Genomic DNA, 16,928 nt, shown 5'->3' on the forward strand with positions numbered 1-16,928 from the left:
GGCTGAATATTTTTCGAGTATCCTGGCCATCAGCAGTTCACTCAGATGTAGCAGAGTCTGTTGTGTTTGCTGCATTAGAATGAAAAATAAATCAGGGGTTAATGTGAATATAAGAAACTTTGTAATATGTGTTATGTCGGAAAATGTCATCCTCCTCATCATGCAACAAGTATGTAAATCCTCTTACCCGTCCCAACCCAATCAGTCACCAATTAAGTGTGAATACTAGACAAAGGGGAGGGAGAGGAGGGGGATGCAGCTGCAGACTGCACGCTGTGAGAGGGGAGAGGGAGCAGCTGCAGACTGCACGCTGTGAGAGGGGAGAGGGAGCAGCTGCAGACTGCACGCTGTGAGAGGGGAGAGGGAGCAGCACAGAGATCACACGAGGGAAGAGGCCGACGTATGCAACCCTAAGGCCTCTTCTGTTGTTACTATGACATCTGCAGCGCTCTGCATAGCGTTTCCCTCTTGGAAGTTACCGATATGAGATCTGCATAAATATTAATAGATTCCTCCCAGAATCTCTCAGGGTCTCATTGGCATCACCTTGGCATTTCGTGAATGGTTTTAACTGACTTTATTTAGTTGTGTCCTGGAGTCTAGAAATTCCGATGATTAGACGCACTCTAAAATGTAAAACGCTCCGGCTGTAAATCTAACTCGGCTTTGACCTTTTAAGCGCGGATCGGTATATAATGGAATATTGCAACATCCAGGTAACAATGTATAGAATTTCACAATGTCTCTACTATTGGCATCATTTTTACAAAACGGGTGATTTCTCAATGGACCCGGCAGCAAAATATACACCCATAAGAGAGTCGTCTCCTGTTCGAGGGCCCCCACAGGTTTAGTTACCAGGGTGCGGTGTGACATAAGACGGGTATATACAACTTTCCAAACAATGTATTCAAAATCTAAAAATGAAACAAATTCGTTACACAGACCTCTGTACCTCCATAACTGCAGACTGAAGGAAAAAACATTGGGCAAATGTATTCATGTTGCACTGCCTATTCTTTTGGAGCAATGTTGGCACACAATGAGGCACACTGTGATGCGTGTGATACAAACCATGCCCCTTTCTACTAAGCCATGTTCTTTTCTAGCTAAACCATGTCCCCTTGTCAAAAAGCCTAAAAAAAAAACTTAATAAATGCGGCACACGACATGTCCGCCAGAATTCTGGTGCATTTTGGTAAATCTGCCTCACATTGTGTGGTCTGACTTTCTAAAATTAGTTAAAGGGGTTATCCAAATTCTAAAGATCCCCTCCAATGCTCGGGCCCCTCATATACATTATACTTAGGTCTCATGCACACGACAGTTGTTCCGTTCCGTGTCAGTTGTTCCGTTTTCCGTGATTTTCTGCGGACCCATTGACTTTCAATGGGTCCGTTGAAAACTCAGAAAATGCACCGTTTGTCATCCGCGTCCGTGATCCGTGTTTCCAGTCCGTCAAAAAAATAGGACCTGTCCTATTTTTTTCACGGACAACGGTTTGCGGACCTATTCAAGTCAATGGATCCGTGAAAAAACACGGAGGCACACAAGATTGTCATCCGCGTCTGTGATCCGTGTCCGTTTTTTTCCTATCATTTTCAAGGCAAACTTGACTTAGATTTTTTTTTCACTTTTCATGTTTGGTGATCCTCCAATAATCAAGGAACACACACGGAAACAAAAACGGAAACGGATCACGGAACAACGGAACCCTGTTTTGCAGACCGTGAAAAAATACTGTCGTGTGCATGAGGCCTTACCTGCACGGCCGCCGCTGCATCTCACCAGCCTTAAGGGGGGCACGTCACCGTCATGGCCTGCTATTGGCTGCTGCTCCCCCCGTAGCCGGATGTTTTGATCTGCACGATGGGGAGAGGCAGCAGCGACTGTGCAGGGATCCGAAGCGAAGCGGGTGCCGGGGAGCAGGTAAGTATAATGTATAAGAGGGGCCGGGGCATTGAAGGTGATATTTTAGAATTCGGATAACCCCCTTTAATCTCTTCCACCTGTATGTTGCAGGATGCATGACTGCAGAATCAAACTACGTGGGGTTTGTTTGTAGTCTGTTTCTATAGCGACGCATAGGTCTGCCTAAAGATACTTCATTTAAATGCATTAAAACAAAAATGTGCGCAAAAATAAGAGAACATCCGGCGATTCCATCCTTAATTTCTTCCTGATTTTTGGTTCTAGTTTGCCCCATTTTACAGCTAAAACTGAACAATATATAAAATAAATCTTTTCTCTGTGTCCCAGGAGCTCCGCCATGTCCACCCTCCTCCCCCTCACTGTCCTATGTCTGTCTGCAGCAGGAGGGAGGCCTCCCCTGTGCCCTGGCTGCAATAGGTAAAAAAGATGGCTATGCTCCCCAGCAAACTGCACCCCTCAGCCGGTCCCCAGTCAAGTACGGAACAGACCAGCGGGAGATTGGGAGGATATCGATATGGTTGATTTATAGCGTGTGTTTTTTTTTCTCTTATAATTGAGTTTTTAAATATTTTTGTATATTGTACGCATTCTCAGCATGCGGTCACGAACTGGTTAACGTGGCCTGAGTCGTGTCATTTCTCCTCTCATCCACAGCTTCCTAACCGCCGCGCTGAATTTACCGTTTAGATTCAGTTGCAGGAACGCCGGCTCCTTCATCGATCTCCTGTCTCCATAGTTTAAAGGTCATTTTTCATAACCAAATGTCCTGGACCTTTCTCTTAAATGGGGCCATGTCCATCATAGATTTGTTTCAAAATCCGTGCCCGGCGTGTGGTACAGATCCCCCGGGTCACGCCGTTCAGACCCAGGAGACGTGAAAAGGGAATTTATATAAATCTTTCTACCTTTTTCACATGATATCTGCAAACTGATTACAAGTGCAATCTAATAAATGTAAAAAAAAAAAATATTGGAAAAGTTGAATCTAATATATATATATATAAACTGATACTGTATAACAAGTCCAATAATAAATTTAATGAATCATGTAACCATTACAATCTAATCAATCTTAGGGCGCTTTCACACTAGCGTTAGGCAGAACCGCCTGCCGGATCTGGAAATCCGTATGCAAACGGATATCATTTGTTTTCGGATCCGGATCCGTCTGACAAATGCATTGCAATACTGGATCCGTCTCTCCGGTGTCATCCGGAAAAAAATGGATCCGGTATTTATCTTTTTCACAGATTTAAAGATCTGCACATGCGCAGACCGGCAAACCGGATGCGTTTTTCCGGAACACTTGGTACCGGATCCGGCATTAATATATTTCAATGGAAGGATCCAGCAATCAGGCAAGTGTTCCGGAATTTTGGCCGGAGAAAATACTGCAGTATCCTGAACTGAAGACATCCTGATGCACACCTAACGGATCGCTCTCCATTCAGAATGCATTGGGATAAAACTGATGCGTTGTTTCCCGGTATTGAGCCCCTATGATAGAACTTAATACCGGAAAACTTTAACGCTAGTGTGAAAGTAACTAATATAACACCTACAATCAAATAAATCTAAATAATAACTAATAGAACACATACAGGTTAATAAATCTAATAACTAAGTGCAATCTAATAAATCAAATATATGAGTGATATAATATACAGCCTATAATCTAAGAAATAATGACCAGCACAATACAAACTAATAAATCTAAAAGCCAATGTAACAAGTACGATCTAACATATGTACTAAATAACTAATAGAACAATTGCAATAAAAAAATAACAGATGCAACAAGTACTATCAAACAAGCTTGAAGGGGTTGTCTCTTCACAGACAATGGGGGAGAATCGCTAGGATATGCCCCCATTGTCTTATAGGTGCAGGTCCCACCGCTGGGACTCGCACCTATATCGGGAACAGAGCCCCACAAACTGGTGTCTGAAGGACTCCGGTCCGGCCACCATCAAGCGCGCTCCCCATAGGAGTGAATGGAAGTGCACCGCGCATAACCGGACACTGCTCCCACTAACTTCTATGGGCTATTTTCCGCAGCCCCGTAGAAAATGAATGGAGGGCGGCTGCGCATGCGCAGTGCGCCCTCCAAAACTTCCGGGGATCCATTCTTGACATAGGTGCGGATCTCAGCGGTGGGACCAGTACTAGGATATGCCCCCATTGTCTGTGATGAGAAAACCCCTTTATCGGATGGGATTTCATTCCTTAAGGGGCTGGCCACCTCTTGGGGGTTTCTTGATAAACTCCCCCCCCCCTTCGGCCAAACCTGCAAAAGGGAAGGATACTTACCTGCTTTCTGACACTGGCTCCCGGCTCCTTTGCTCTCCGACCTCGGCTGTCAATGTCCGCAGTGACCTGACCCCCTTTGCATCACGTCAGTTGGTCGGCATATTACCGTAGTAGCATTCTATGCTGTGGATTTTCTCCCGCACAGGATGAAATTGGCGACAAACCTCAGCAAACTCCATGACAAAGGCTCACGTAACTCCTGCAGATTTTACAGATTCTTTTTCATCTGCAGCTTATGTCCCACGTGGATGCACCCATTACTGCGCCAGTCAATCGCTGCTCAGATTTCACATCTGTTGTAATGCGAAATTTATTTACAAAAACTCTTTCTAGGTCAAGTAGGTCTCCAATATTTCATATCCAGAAAACCGCTTTCATCCCAGTAAGTCTGTGATATATTTGGGGTGTGCGGTCCATCCTCGGCTTTGCGCCGGGGCTCTATGATTTCGGCATGGCCTCCTACGATATTGCTGACGTTCAGTCTTTTATCTGTCCATTCGTCATGTACGCCAAGCATTAGGTAGAACATGTCGCCCTCTCAAGTTCGGCTTTGATGGAAAACCGAATAACTTTACATGTCAATGTCTTTTCTCCAGCCACAGACGAAGGATACGGAGGGGAATAGAAACTTTCAGTGTAAAAGCAGCTGAAGACAATCAATACTTCCCAGCAACAGAGAAGCAGAGATAACGCGAGTCCCAACACAAAAAATACAAGAAACCATTGAAACCGAGTCTTTATGAAGCTTGACTAAGCTGGATTTAATTTGAGCCGGCAGAGGTGGGCCAACCGGGCGCTTTGGCGTATCGCTCTTAGGGGAACCTAAAGAATCGCGAGCAGGGCGGCTCTCCGGCATGACCGTGGTGTCCCTGGCACCTTCCAGTCCCTTCAGGACTCTTCTCCAAATCAGCTCTGTCAGTCGGGTCAAGCTTTTTGCTATTGTCAGAACGCTGATTGCCTCATCACTATCAAAGATGATTGCTCATGGGGAAAGGAGCGGTGAACCGAATAACTTAATTGGCGAAAAGTCAAAAAGCATATTGCGCAGCACGGAGAAGCCGCTGCCGGGGCTGAGGAAGTAAAATCCGAATACTGCAGAGCTGTACTATAGAGAAATGGAGAGGGGGTGCAGAGTGAAAGCATTGGGGTCAGGTATGACGCCAAGTAGAAGACCGGAGGGGGCGTACGATAGAAGAAAACCAACATGGAAGCAAAGGAGAATCCTCCGACCTGAAATATGCATGTTCACTTCTTAATTGACTGGATTCCACTGATGACATCATCAGTCTCCAGGGACCCGACTGTAAAAAGTATTTTATAACGTTAAAAAGCAGCAGGATAAAATCTAGTATATTGCACGTTAGGGTTGATCCTGCTGATTACAATGATACACGTCCTGTGAAAATCGGTTGCGGAGTCCCTGAGTAAACAGACTTTATGCAAATTAGGGCTTCAGTGCACTGAGGGGTGGGGCCTAGTCCCCGGGTGCACCTGAGCTTTCCCATTGTGGTCAATTGAACTCTCATTTGCATAAAGCATGAATTTTTTTTCTTTTCGGGAAACAGATTTTCATTGTAACCAGCAGGATCAACCCTACCAGGCATTGTGCCTGATGTCATGGGACTGGGCCTGATGAAATGTGCTCTTTAGCAACAAAGTCCACCTGGCACATGAAATGAACATCAGCCGAACCGACTTTCGGGCTGGACAACCATATAATGTGTATGTTGGTCTGCTGACTCTCCCGAGGGCACATGTTAAGGGAAAGAGGGATCGGACATTTCAAAGTTCAGTATATTAGATCCTTTGTTGTCAGGGGAGATAAGATGCCACCAGTGGAGTCTGGCAGCAGCTTCTTCACCCTCTTCCTATTGAGAATACAAGAAACCTTGATCACTAGGCAATGTGTCTCAAATGGACGCCCCTATAAACAGCCGTGACCATGATGTCACCTTCAGGCTCTAGGTTCTCTGGAGATCTCTGTGTACTAGGAGCAGTAGAGCCTCAGTCTGGACCGAGAGCATCGGCGAAAACCAGACAGCAAAGGAAGTAACACGAAGCAGTCGCCAGGAGAGACCACCGGTGGGTTGAGGAACCGTAAGGACGCAGCTTCATAGGCCTTCATGATGGTGGTGGTCTATAGCCCCTAAAGAACTGGAGCCGATAAAACCAATATCAAGGGCCACCTCGAGGATACGGTGTGTTGCAATCCATGGGTCAATTTTTATTTTTGGATGGAGGAAACTGTATTACTTTACTACATGCGCCACGCAGCAGGGTCGCCCTAGACCTCAGTGAAGTATAACCCGCAGCTCATGTAAAGTGAATATCGTTATTAGAGAAGTGATTACTTAGTAGACGCTCTGTAAGTCACGATAAGGTGTGAACCCTGCGCCTGAGGCACCGAGGAATACTCCTTCATGCTCTGCATACTCCAGATAAACATTTTCATATTCAGCAATTATTTGTCGCAGATCTGAAAAGTGTAATTGCTTTTTTCTTGCTGTTTTACTGTCGGTGGATCCAATAAGGCCTCATGAGCCGCGAGGCCAAGAGACAGGGGCAGGTTAGATAAGAGTTCACAATAAATCTGATTAACAAATGCAAAGGCACCTTCTGTACATTATCCGGGTGGTCACGGTTAGGGTAGGATTTGGAGTTTTCTATACATTCCCTACTTACAAGGCTGGTTACGACCACAGGAAGTGCAACGGGCGCCTCCGCCCAGGGCCATATATATAATGCGTCCCAGGTGTAGAAATGTCGAGTGGTATAGTGCAGCCTAAAATGTCTCTTTATGTGTGGCACGGTGCTCCTACCTGGATACCGCTGGAACCCAGCCTTTGGCTCCGAAGCAATAAAAAGGGATAAAATAATTGAAGAATAAAATAACAACTTGAGTCCAGACTTTGAGATGAAGTTCAATGGCAGCTTTACTTGAATAAACGTTTCTTCAAACAGTTTACAGGCTTTGTCTTGGTTCCATCAGGCTTTAGCATGAAACTGGCAGGCAAACTCAACTCTGCTCTATCCTTCTCTCACTCTGCTGTATTGACAGGCTGACTTGGTAACTTGGCTTCTTCTTTATGCTGCACTTAACTTTTTAGTCGGACTTCGCTTCAGCCAAGGAATAGGTTAGAATCCTGACAGCTCCAACATGGAGTCTCAAACAGCACCAACCAGAACGGCCCCACCTCCTTCCTGCAAGAAGTAGGACAAGCCCACTCCTCTCCACAGGGGGGTTAGAATAGAATGGTAAGTTCTATTCTAGCTAAGTACAGCTCTGCCGTGTTTGCTGCCACCTGCTGGTGAACCAGGCACATTACATGAACATAACAGTTGCAAACAGATTAGGAATGCACAGTGTATAGGACCTGGAAAGACATACATAAGATAACGTTTTGTTAGCGCAATAAAGACAGTAGCAGGGTGCAGGAGTGGTAACACCACTCTGGGGTAGTGATGGACGAACATCGTCCGAGACGTTTCGCGAACGCACGTTCGAAATCAAATGTTCGCGAACCGCGCGTTTGCGGCGGGCCCCATTCACTTTAATAGAATGCGAACCTGAAAAGCCTTCAGGTCATATTTTCAGCCACCAAATACATACTAAAAGTACACAAATAGTCCCACAACATGGACAGTGACATACCAGAGGGGGATCAATTGCAAAAATTCCCACAAAAAAATCTGTATTTTAATCAGGGGCCATTTTTATGCGTCTTAAAAGGGAAACTCTCAAAAATGTGCCCTGCTGGAGCCTTCTGCGGCCATTTGATGAGATCACCAAACTGGCCAGTCGCAGCCAGCGCACCATCAGTGACATCGTACCTTACACCTTCTTTCTGGAGCGTGCATTGCGTCGTGTCATTGATCAAGCCGTTAAGGAGCAGGAAGATGAGGAAGTCGCAATGCTGGATGAATTCCCAGGGGATCTACTCCATCTGAGACAAGTCAGCAGGAGTCTGAAGAGGAGTCAGAGGAGGATGGTGGCGGGGGGGGGGGAGGAGGAGGAGCAAGAAGAGCAGGCTTTGAGGGGGACTTTAAACTTTTCGGGGATCCCTGGTGTTGTCCGTGGTTGGGGGGAGGAGACCGACATTCTCCTGGGCGATGAGCCAGGGCGCTCCACCGCTTCCAATTTAGTGCAAATGGGGGCCTTCATGCTCCAGTGTTTCAATGCTTAAATTGAATGCTCAAAAAATGTTTTGTCTCCCTCCCATTTCTCCTTGTTGCATGTTGAAGCTCCACTTGGAACCTTGTTAAGATCCAGCCATGCTACATAGGATTTTTTGCCATTTTTCAAGTGGTCTCAAACTTTTGATCAGGACTGTATTATGTTGCTTCCCCTCCCAGCTATATCCTGCTGATTGCTCACTAGTCTACTGAGACCACTGCTCCAAACGGTTGAACAAAGAATCTTGACAAATAGAAGGGTCTTTCAGCCTTTATTATGTTAGACGTCAGAGGGGCCACATTGCCACTTCGATGGAAGATGGCGGCCATTCCTGTCATTCGCACACAGTGTAAGTCGCTCGCTGCTTAACATTCACAGCACGCAGAGCCGGAGAGAAAGGCAAAAAGCCAAAAACAGGACAAAGTTGGCAAAAGCTGAAGATATTTGTTTTCTAGAGTACATGACACATTACAGAACTGCAGGCGTAATTACAACAAAGCGGTAATATACTCGGCCGCATCTTGACACAATCTTCTACAAGCAAAAGGAACGTACAAAGCAGACCGAGCGGCTGGAAAGAGTAAATATGGCAATCACCGCATATCGAGAAGAAAAGAACAAAATAAATACTCAAAGGGGTTTTCCATGATTTTTTAATTCATGACTTAACCTCTGGAAAGGTCATTAGTATCTGATCGGAGGGGGTCCACCAATCAGCTGTTTGAGAAGACCCTAGTGCCCGCAGCAGTGCTACCGCCTTATCCGTGCTCACCTAGCACAGCGCCATACATTGTATTGTGGCCGTGCTTGGTAACGCAGCTCACTTTTATGGGGCTGAGCTGCTCCTAGGCCATGTGACTGATGAACATGAGGTCAGATGGCCTAGGGAAAGCAGCGAGAAGGCCTCGGCACTACTGCAAATGCCGCGCCTTCTCAAACAGCTGATTATCAGGGGTTACGGGTGATGGCCCCCTGTGATCAGATACTGATGACCTGATAAAAGTCTCAGAAAACCTCTTTAAATTTGACCCTACAAAAAATAAACGAAAGCTGTGCTTTTCCATGGCAGAGCTCCAAATCCTGCATAGACCTAGAGACAAAGGAGAAATGTATGTCTGCCTGTAGCCACCACTAGGGGGAGCTTTCTGCAGCTTTCCTTTACACCTGTGCCTGATCCCTGAGGTCATGCGCCGTCGGAAGGTGCTTTAATGAAGGAGGCTATAGCGTCCATCCTATCAACCTCTATCCGCAGTCATCTTATGGACGGGAGTGGCATGTGAACGGCATGCAAATCAAGGGGGCGTGGCTTCAGTTGTGCTTAAAACGGTGCGGGGCGATGGTAGCTTCCATACATGTACTGTATCTTTATTATATCATTTTTAGTATTAACCCTAAAGTAGCTAACCCCTGCTGTCTGCTAGCGCCTAATGTTTAGCTTCATCTTGGTTGAGCCTAATGGGAGAGGAGCTACTTGTTTATTATGAAAAATAAAATAAAACCTACAAACAACTACCAGACCGCTTATGAATTAATGTCCTTTTATTACATAATAGCAACAAGCTATATCACACAGATGGTTAAAAGAACATAGGCGCAGGGAAAAGGCGACATCATCTGGAGGATGAACACGGCGGACACTACGTTCATGGATCTGTCCATCTATACAAACATGATTAACAATAAAGTGCAGAAAACATATTCCATAATAATCAAATGGACAACGAACAATTACCCCAGACGAAGGTTCACCGAAACGCGCGTCGGGGTTGGCGCCATCCTGGAGGGAGCACAGCCCGGGTAATCGTTCGTTGTCCATTTGATTATCGGACCCCGATGGTAGGACGACTCATACTCAGGATTCCTAGAGACCCTAAGTCGCCCTGGTAATCCCTCACTTAGGAGCAGGGGAGAGACGACCTGTTCATCCCAGTAATGCCAGGCTGCAAGGAGAGGGGAACACATACAGCATATGGAGATGGCAGGTAAGTTAGACCAGTAACACACTTACCTGCCACAGACACACTGACTGGAACCCGTGCACTAGTGCTGGTGTCCACACCAACATTAAGGACACAGCACACACCACAAACCACACAGGGACCCAGGACACCCATAGCTGCAATAAACGTGAGACACCATAAGAACATCTATGACCACAGGGGTGGCCATCACTGGACAGATGGACTATGAAGACCAGGAGGATAGCTCCAGCATACACCATGGCTGGAGAACCCCCCAGCTTCAGGCATCCAGCAGAGGCTAAATAGCCCATGCAGCCGCACCCACACACACATAAACCCAGTGTTCACAGAACACTAGGAAGGGAGTTAACCCTTCCAACACCAGACAAGGGAAGGAAGCCACTTAAAGGGGAAGTGCACACACAAGCATAGAAAGCTACACGTTGCCGCAGGCAACAACATGCGTGGCAACCATGTCACGGCAATCACCCAGAAGGCTGAGACACTGCCACCGCATGCTCAGACAGCAACACGTTGCCGCGGGCAACCGCAAGTGTAGCAACAGTGTCACAGCGCACACCATAGGCCATGACAGTTATGTGAGCAATTCTATTCATGTGAATGAATAGTATAGGAATCCCTGGTTGGGGCATATATTGGGTATTTTGTTTATTATCAATATTATTATAATTTTTGTAATTATTTTATTATCTTTTGTTTCATCTGTACTGTTTTGTGATCTGACTTGTATCCTTCAGCATAGACAGGATTTAGTTTTTTACATGTATCCGTATGTTCCCTATAGCTGGTGCGGTAATAGAAATCTACGTTATGGAGTAAAACAGTCCTGATGATGCCCCAATGGTCACAATCAGGACTGTTCTGGGTCTAGTTAGACTACGTTGTCACGTGATCGCCAGGATCTATCCAGTCACCTGACTTGTGGCTGCCCGATCCTGTAAAAGACAGCCAATCAGAAAAAGTCTCTAGCACTCTGTGCTAGAATTTTGGACATGGTCTTAAAAGGTGAAGATTCACTTTATAGGACTGAACTCCAGCCACATAGTGAAACAGGAGGGCCCATAAAGCCCAGGAGGTCCCCCATTATGAGGCTGGGGTTTGCCACCCGCGGCAGAAGACTGTGGTGTTTGTTCCCCCCACACACACACCCTTTCCATGCCAATTCCCCAAACAACATTGCAGTTGCTTTGAAGGAATTGTCTGTTGAAGTCAAGGAGACCAACCAAGGCAGGACTCATGGAGCGCCTCTATGGGATGTATCCCCCACTGCTAGGATCTCCATGGTCACTGGTATGTGGTCTCATCCAGCACAGCTGTGATGAGGGATGGACTGTATGGGACGGTGGTAAAGTACGTGTGCTGCCTCCATACAAACTCTATGGGAGTAATGGAAACATCTCAGCGGCTTCATGTTTTTCCAAAAACTCCCATTGGTTAGTATGGAGTCGCAGTGCACGTGCTTGACCGCAGTAGGAGTGCAGGTCAGCACCCCCATAACAGCACTCAGTGGAGGTCTTAATGGTGGAGCTTCCAGCAATCAGACATTTCACATCTATCCCATAGAAACCCCTTTTAAATGTATAGAGTTGATCACATCAGATGTTCTTCAAGATTTCCACATTTGTCTTACTCACCTGTGGCCTTGGGTGTCCGGTCACCAGACATGTCAGCTCTAACGTCTCTCCTTCCTTTATCGTGTAGACCCGTTCTGAATACCGCTCTTCTTCTATATTACACGCCAGCCCCGAGTGGATAATCCGAACAGTTGGCGGTGCTGTCAACGAAGAAGAAATAGTTCAGGATCAATAAAACCGATATTTACCATCCAGATCACCAATGTGGTTACCAACCGGATGCACCAGGATTATGATGTATACATAATTCCATAGATAGATAGAAGATCAATGATAGATATTATATAGATGAGATGGATGGATAGATAGATAGATAGATAGATAGATAATAGATAGATAGATAGAAGATCAATGATAGATATTATATAGATGAGATGGATGGATAGATAGATATGAGATGGATAGATAGATAGATAGATAGATAATAGATAGATATGAGATGGATGGATAGATAGATAGATAGATAATAGATAGATAGATAGATGATCAATGATAGATATTATATAGATGAGATGGATGGATATGGGATAGATATTTCTTTATTGTGATGTAGAACTGTTTCCATTTTTACATAAATTACATTTTCTACTTTACTGCATTTCCACAGGAATGTCTATAACATGAGAGAATAATTCTGTAACATTCACTGTTACTTTTATTAAGTGGTCGGAGTAGATTCATTTTGCAGCATTTTCTTGGCTTTATTGCACGTCACATGTCAGACCCGCGAGGTAAGTACACCCCGCACCGGCGCAGCGTATCCTGATCTGACCCACAATGCTTAGCATTTACCAGCTACAAGCAAATACAAGAACCCAGCGCATAAAGCAATGAGCCAAGACACCTAACAACCAGTCGGCGCCATAAGAAACATGCGATGCTTGAGAAGCCTCAGCTATGCATCCTTTTACTAAGCGCAGTCTTAAAGGGAACTGGTCCCTGGATAGAGGCCCCTTAAGTCTGTGAAACACAATCACATCAAATGACTGATGGAAGGAGACAACTCATAGAAAATGGCAAACTATAGAACATCTACAGAACCTAGTACTCTCGCTACGTCTTCTTCTTGCTCATAAATATAGAAATTGCTCGCAGAGGAATTTTTGATCCCAATATTGGAGGATAGCTCTTAAGCTGAGATGCAGGTGAACTGAGGGAATGCGGACTTTATTAGACGCGTTTCAAGCCTTTCAGCTGCAGTATGATGGATTAGAGAGAGGAAGAATTTCAGCTATTAAATCTTTCCCACCAGTCCAGGTTAGGAGCAGGTTCTGGGATAAATCGTTTCGGTGGGTTTCAGGTTTATTGCTGCCGTAATTGCCTTTGAGATTCCCTAGACCTTGCCATTCTTATAAGATTGGTTAACCATCTATGAAGAGCACTGCACCGAGGATATCAAGCCTTTAGATTTCTACATCTAAGATCTGGGAGCATTGGTGAAGATCCACCATGAGAATTGTATCACAGCCTTGAAATGAAAACTAGGTTCTTTAATGAGGTTCTTCAGGACTTTTCTATGGATGGTCTGTTAGATATGCTGCTTAATTGGTGAGAGTCCAACCCCTGGGACCCCCAGAACCAAGGGGCCTTCACATGACTACAGCTGAGCTTTAGTACCAGATACAACAGCCGTCTGTACAGTCAAGTTGCGGTGCTTACGAAAATTCTGTTCATCAGGTAGGAATCTGGAAGCCAAACCCTAAATCTAAAGATAGACCATCAACATTAAAGATATGGGAAATCCCTTTGAAGGGTTCTCTGAGACTGGGAACACTTTTTGATGCAGGAATTTAAAAAAAATAAAAATAAAAAAATGACTCACCTGTCACCAGTGCTCCAGTTCCAAACTCCCTTCTTCCCCAATTCCGGTCCCCATTGGGCTGGAAATGTGACGTGCCATCTACATGCAGATCACTGCTGCCAGTCAATCAGTGACCTCATTAGTGATGTGTGCCGGCACGGCTTGTGACTACTGCCACCGCTGAGGCCACTAGCGGGGAGAAAGGAGCTTGAGGTTGGAACTGGAGCCCCACGACTAGTAAGTCTTTTTTTTAAATCCCTGCACCTTGTCTGGCAGTACTGAAAGGGGTTCCTGGTCTCGGAGAGTCCCTCTAAACGGATTTCTTCATTGCATGCTCCTGGGTTTAGGGCCTTTCTTTTTATTCCCCATTTTGTTGAGTTTTCTAGGATCATATCAATATCAGATTGGTTGTGGCAGCCCTCCAATCAGCTGCTTGAAGAGTGGCGTGGCCTCGTCATTGGTGACACTTACCAGAATGTGTCTACTGGTACAGGATATTGGAGCCTCGTCTTATTCACTTGAACAGTAGAGTTGCCAACAGTTGGACCTTTTTATTAGGTTTGCTATACTGCCAGGTTCTCTCTAAAGGGATTGCCCAGGATCAGAAAAACATGGCTGCTCTCTTCCCGAAACAGCACCACGCCTGTCCATAGCTTGTGCCTGGTATCGCATCTCAGCTCCATTGAATGGAATGGGGCTTAGCAGCAATATGCCACACAACTTACCGACAGGTGTGGCACTGTTTTTGGAAGGAAGAAGCCATGTTTTTTTTAATCATCCTGGACAACCTTTTTAAAGCTTGGTTTTCATGGTGACAATTGGCCAATGCATGAGTTGCAAAATTACCAGACTCAAAGGGAAGTGAGATATTTGTGAATGATCTTGTGACCGCTGCAAAATAAAAAAAATCAGAACATGTAGGATTTTTTTTGCAATGGTGTCAAGGTCATTCACCACCTTGTTTCCCATAGTGAAATACTGACACTGTTCTGCTGGGATCCTGTGATTTTGCCGTGACTAAAGGCTGTATTACACCAGCAGATTCTGCAGGCGATTGTTGGGAGGGAAGAGTTCCTTCCTGGCAATAGCCTGTTCGTTAGTAGAGGAGACTGCTGATATTACATGCAACGATCTCCTCCACATCATGAGGAGGAGTGGTTGTTATGTCATCGCTCGTCACCATGCTGTCTAGTTTTTTGCCGGTGTTCTGCCAGATCTCTATACCTTGCGAAAAGTCTATACCGGAAGTGACGCGCCCGCACAGGAATCAGCTGGAGGAGGGTGTGCGCGGCGCTGCGCAAGTGCACATCCACTGGCTTAGGAAAGAATCGTTGCAGCGCCGTGATAGAAGTACTTTGTGCACCGCGCGTGCGCACTTAGGGGTATAGAGACTTTGCAGCGCAAAATGTTGCATCAGATCTCCCTACCCCTGAGTGTGCACGCGCGCAAAAATCATCAGATCAAACAGGATGAACTGCAACTAATGATTTGTGCGCGCGTGCGCACTCAGGGGTAGGGAGATCTGATGCAACATTTTGCGCTGCAAAATCTCTATACCCATAAGTGCGCAAGCGCGGTGCACTAAATACTTCCATCGCGGCGCTGCAACAATTCTTTCCTGAAGCCAGTGGATGTGCGCTTGCGCACACCCTTTTCCAGCTCATTCCTGTGCGGCCGCGTCGCTTCCGGTGCGGCCGCGTCACTTACGGTATAGACTTTTTGCAAGGTATAGAGATCTGGCAGAACACGGGCAGCAAATCATGATTAGACAGCACGATCTGCCGCCGGCAAATCGCTGTCTTTCATCATGCTGAAAGTTCACGATTGCCCGATGAACGAGCTAGTTCATTGGGTAATCAGTAGCAGTATTAGACTGCCAGATGATCTGGCAGAATATCTGCCAGTGTAATACAGGCTTTACACGTAATCACATTCCACCACTAGACTCAGCCTTTACCTCTAGTTTGGTTTAGGCTGGTTGTATTTACAAAACAGAAACATATAAAATGTTGATTCAAATAAACAAATACTTGATGGAAAGAAATCTCTAGAAGGATTTCGAGCTTGATCATTTAGCAGAGATTTGATGGAGACCAGCGTCCCAGACTTAACCATATTTATTTATTCGAGTCGAATGGCTCTCGAGAGCTTGTGTGCAAACATTACGGCTGATGCGCCGACAACAGATGTGTTTATATTCTGCGAAGAGAATGCGGCTGTAAACAAAAGGCCGAGAAGAAAGCAAAATGCAAATTAATACATCACACCTAGATTTACCGACACAACTAAAATTACAAAAATCTGTAAATGACCCTGACACGGCAGACTTTCATCATATAGATTATCACTTTATGCCGTACAAGCATAGTCCCTTCATCTATAGTATGGCAAAGCAACCATGTAATATTGTATGTACACAGCACGTGGGATCTCTGGGTCACATGAGCAGACAAGACAACCAAGTTGTATGAGATTGGTGGTAACCTGCCAGAAAAATATCAGGGTATGTACAACTTTTTGAAACTTTTTGGATTGCTGTAATGCAGGGATGCCCAAACTGCGGCCCTCCAGCTGTTGCAAAACTACAACTCTCAGTATGCCTGGACAGCCTACAGCTATTAGGGCATGCTGGCAGAGTTGTAGTTTTGCAACAGCTGCAGAGCCGCAGGTTGGCCATCCATGCTCTAATTCATCTATATTGCATCTAAAATAAGAAGAAATCATTCTGCAAATAGTCTTGATGACAAGGAAAGCCTAATTTTTTTTGTAAATGCAGCACCAATGCAGATCTATGGGTCTCCATGGTTACAGACTACAAACAAACCCTGTGTGCAGTCTGCTCCTGCAGTCATGCATTACTCCATTTCATTTTCTCCCTCTTGTGTTGTCTTGTCATATATTAACATATGACTGCAGGATCAGACTTTGCCATGGAGACACATAGGTCTGCATAGAATCTGTAGACACAAAACGATAGGATTTTGGTTTGCATGCTGCAATCTAAAAATTGGTTGAAAATTTGCACATACATTGTAAAGGCTAAAATAGTCACAGGTCCAAGGCCCTGGGCTGCACTACTGAGAGATGTGCCATCT

The 16,928-nt window shown here is 45.4% G+C and overlaps 1 protein-coding gene across 2 annotated transcripts in view; it reads right to left on the minus strand.

Annotated features, from left to right (window-relative positions):
• Positions 1-16,928, minus strand: part of MDGA2 (MAM domain containing glycosylphosphatidylinositol anchor 2) — a 427,922-nt gene that overhangs the window by 207,250 nt on the left and 203,744 nt on the right. For both annotated transcript variants that reach the window (XM_040412379.1, XM_040412378.1), the window contains exon 2: positions 12,033-12,172. In XM_040412379.1, coding sequence (XP_040268313.1) covers positions 12,033-12,172 — 140 coding nt within the window. The remainder of the gene's footprint in view (positions 1-12,032; positions 12,173-16,928) is intronic.

This window comes from Bufo bufo, chromosome 11, assembly GCF_905171765.1.
Source record: "Bufo bufo chromosome 11, aBufBuf1.1, whole genome shotgun sequence".
NCBI lineage: Eukaryota > Metazoa > Chordata > Amphibia > Anura > Bufonidae > Bufo > Bufo bufo.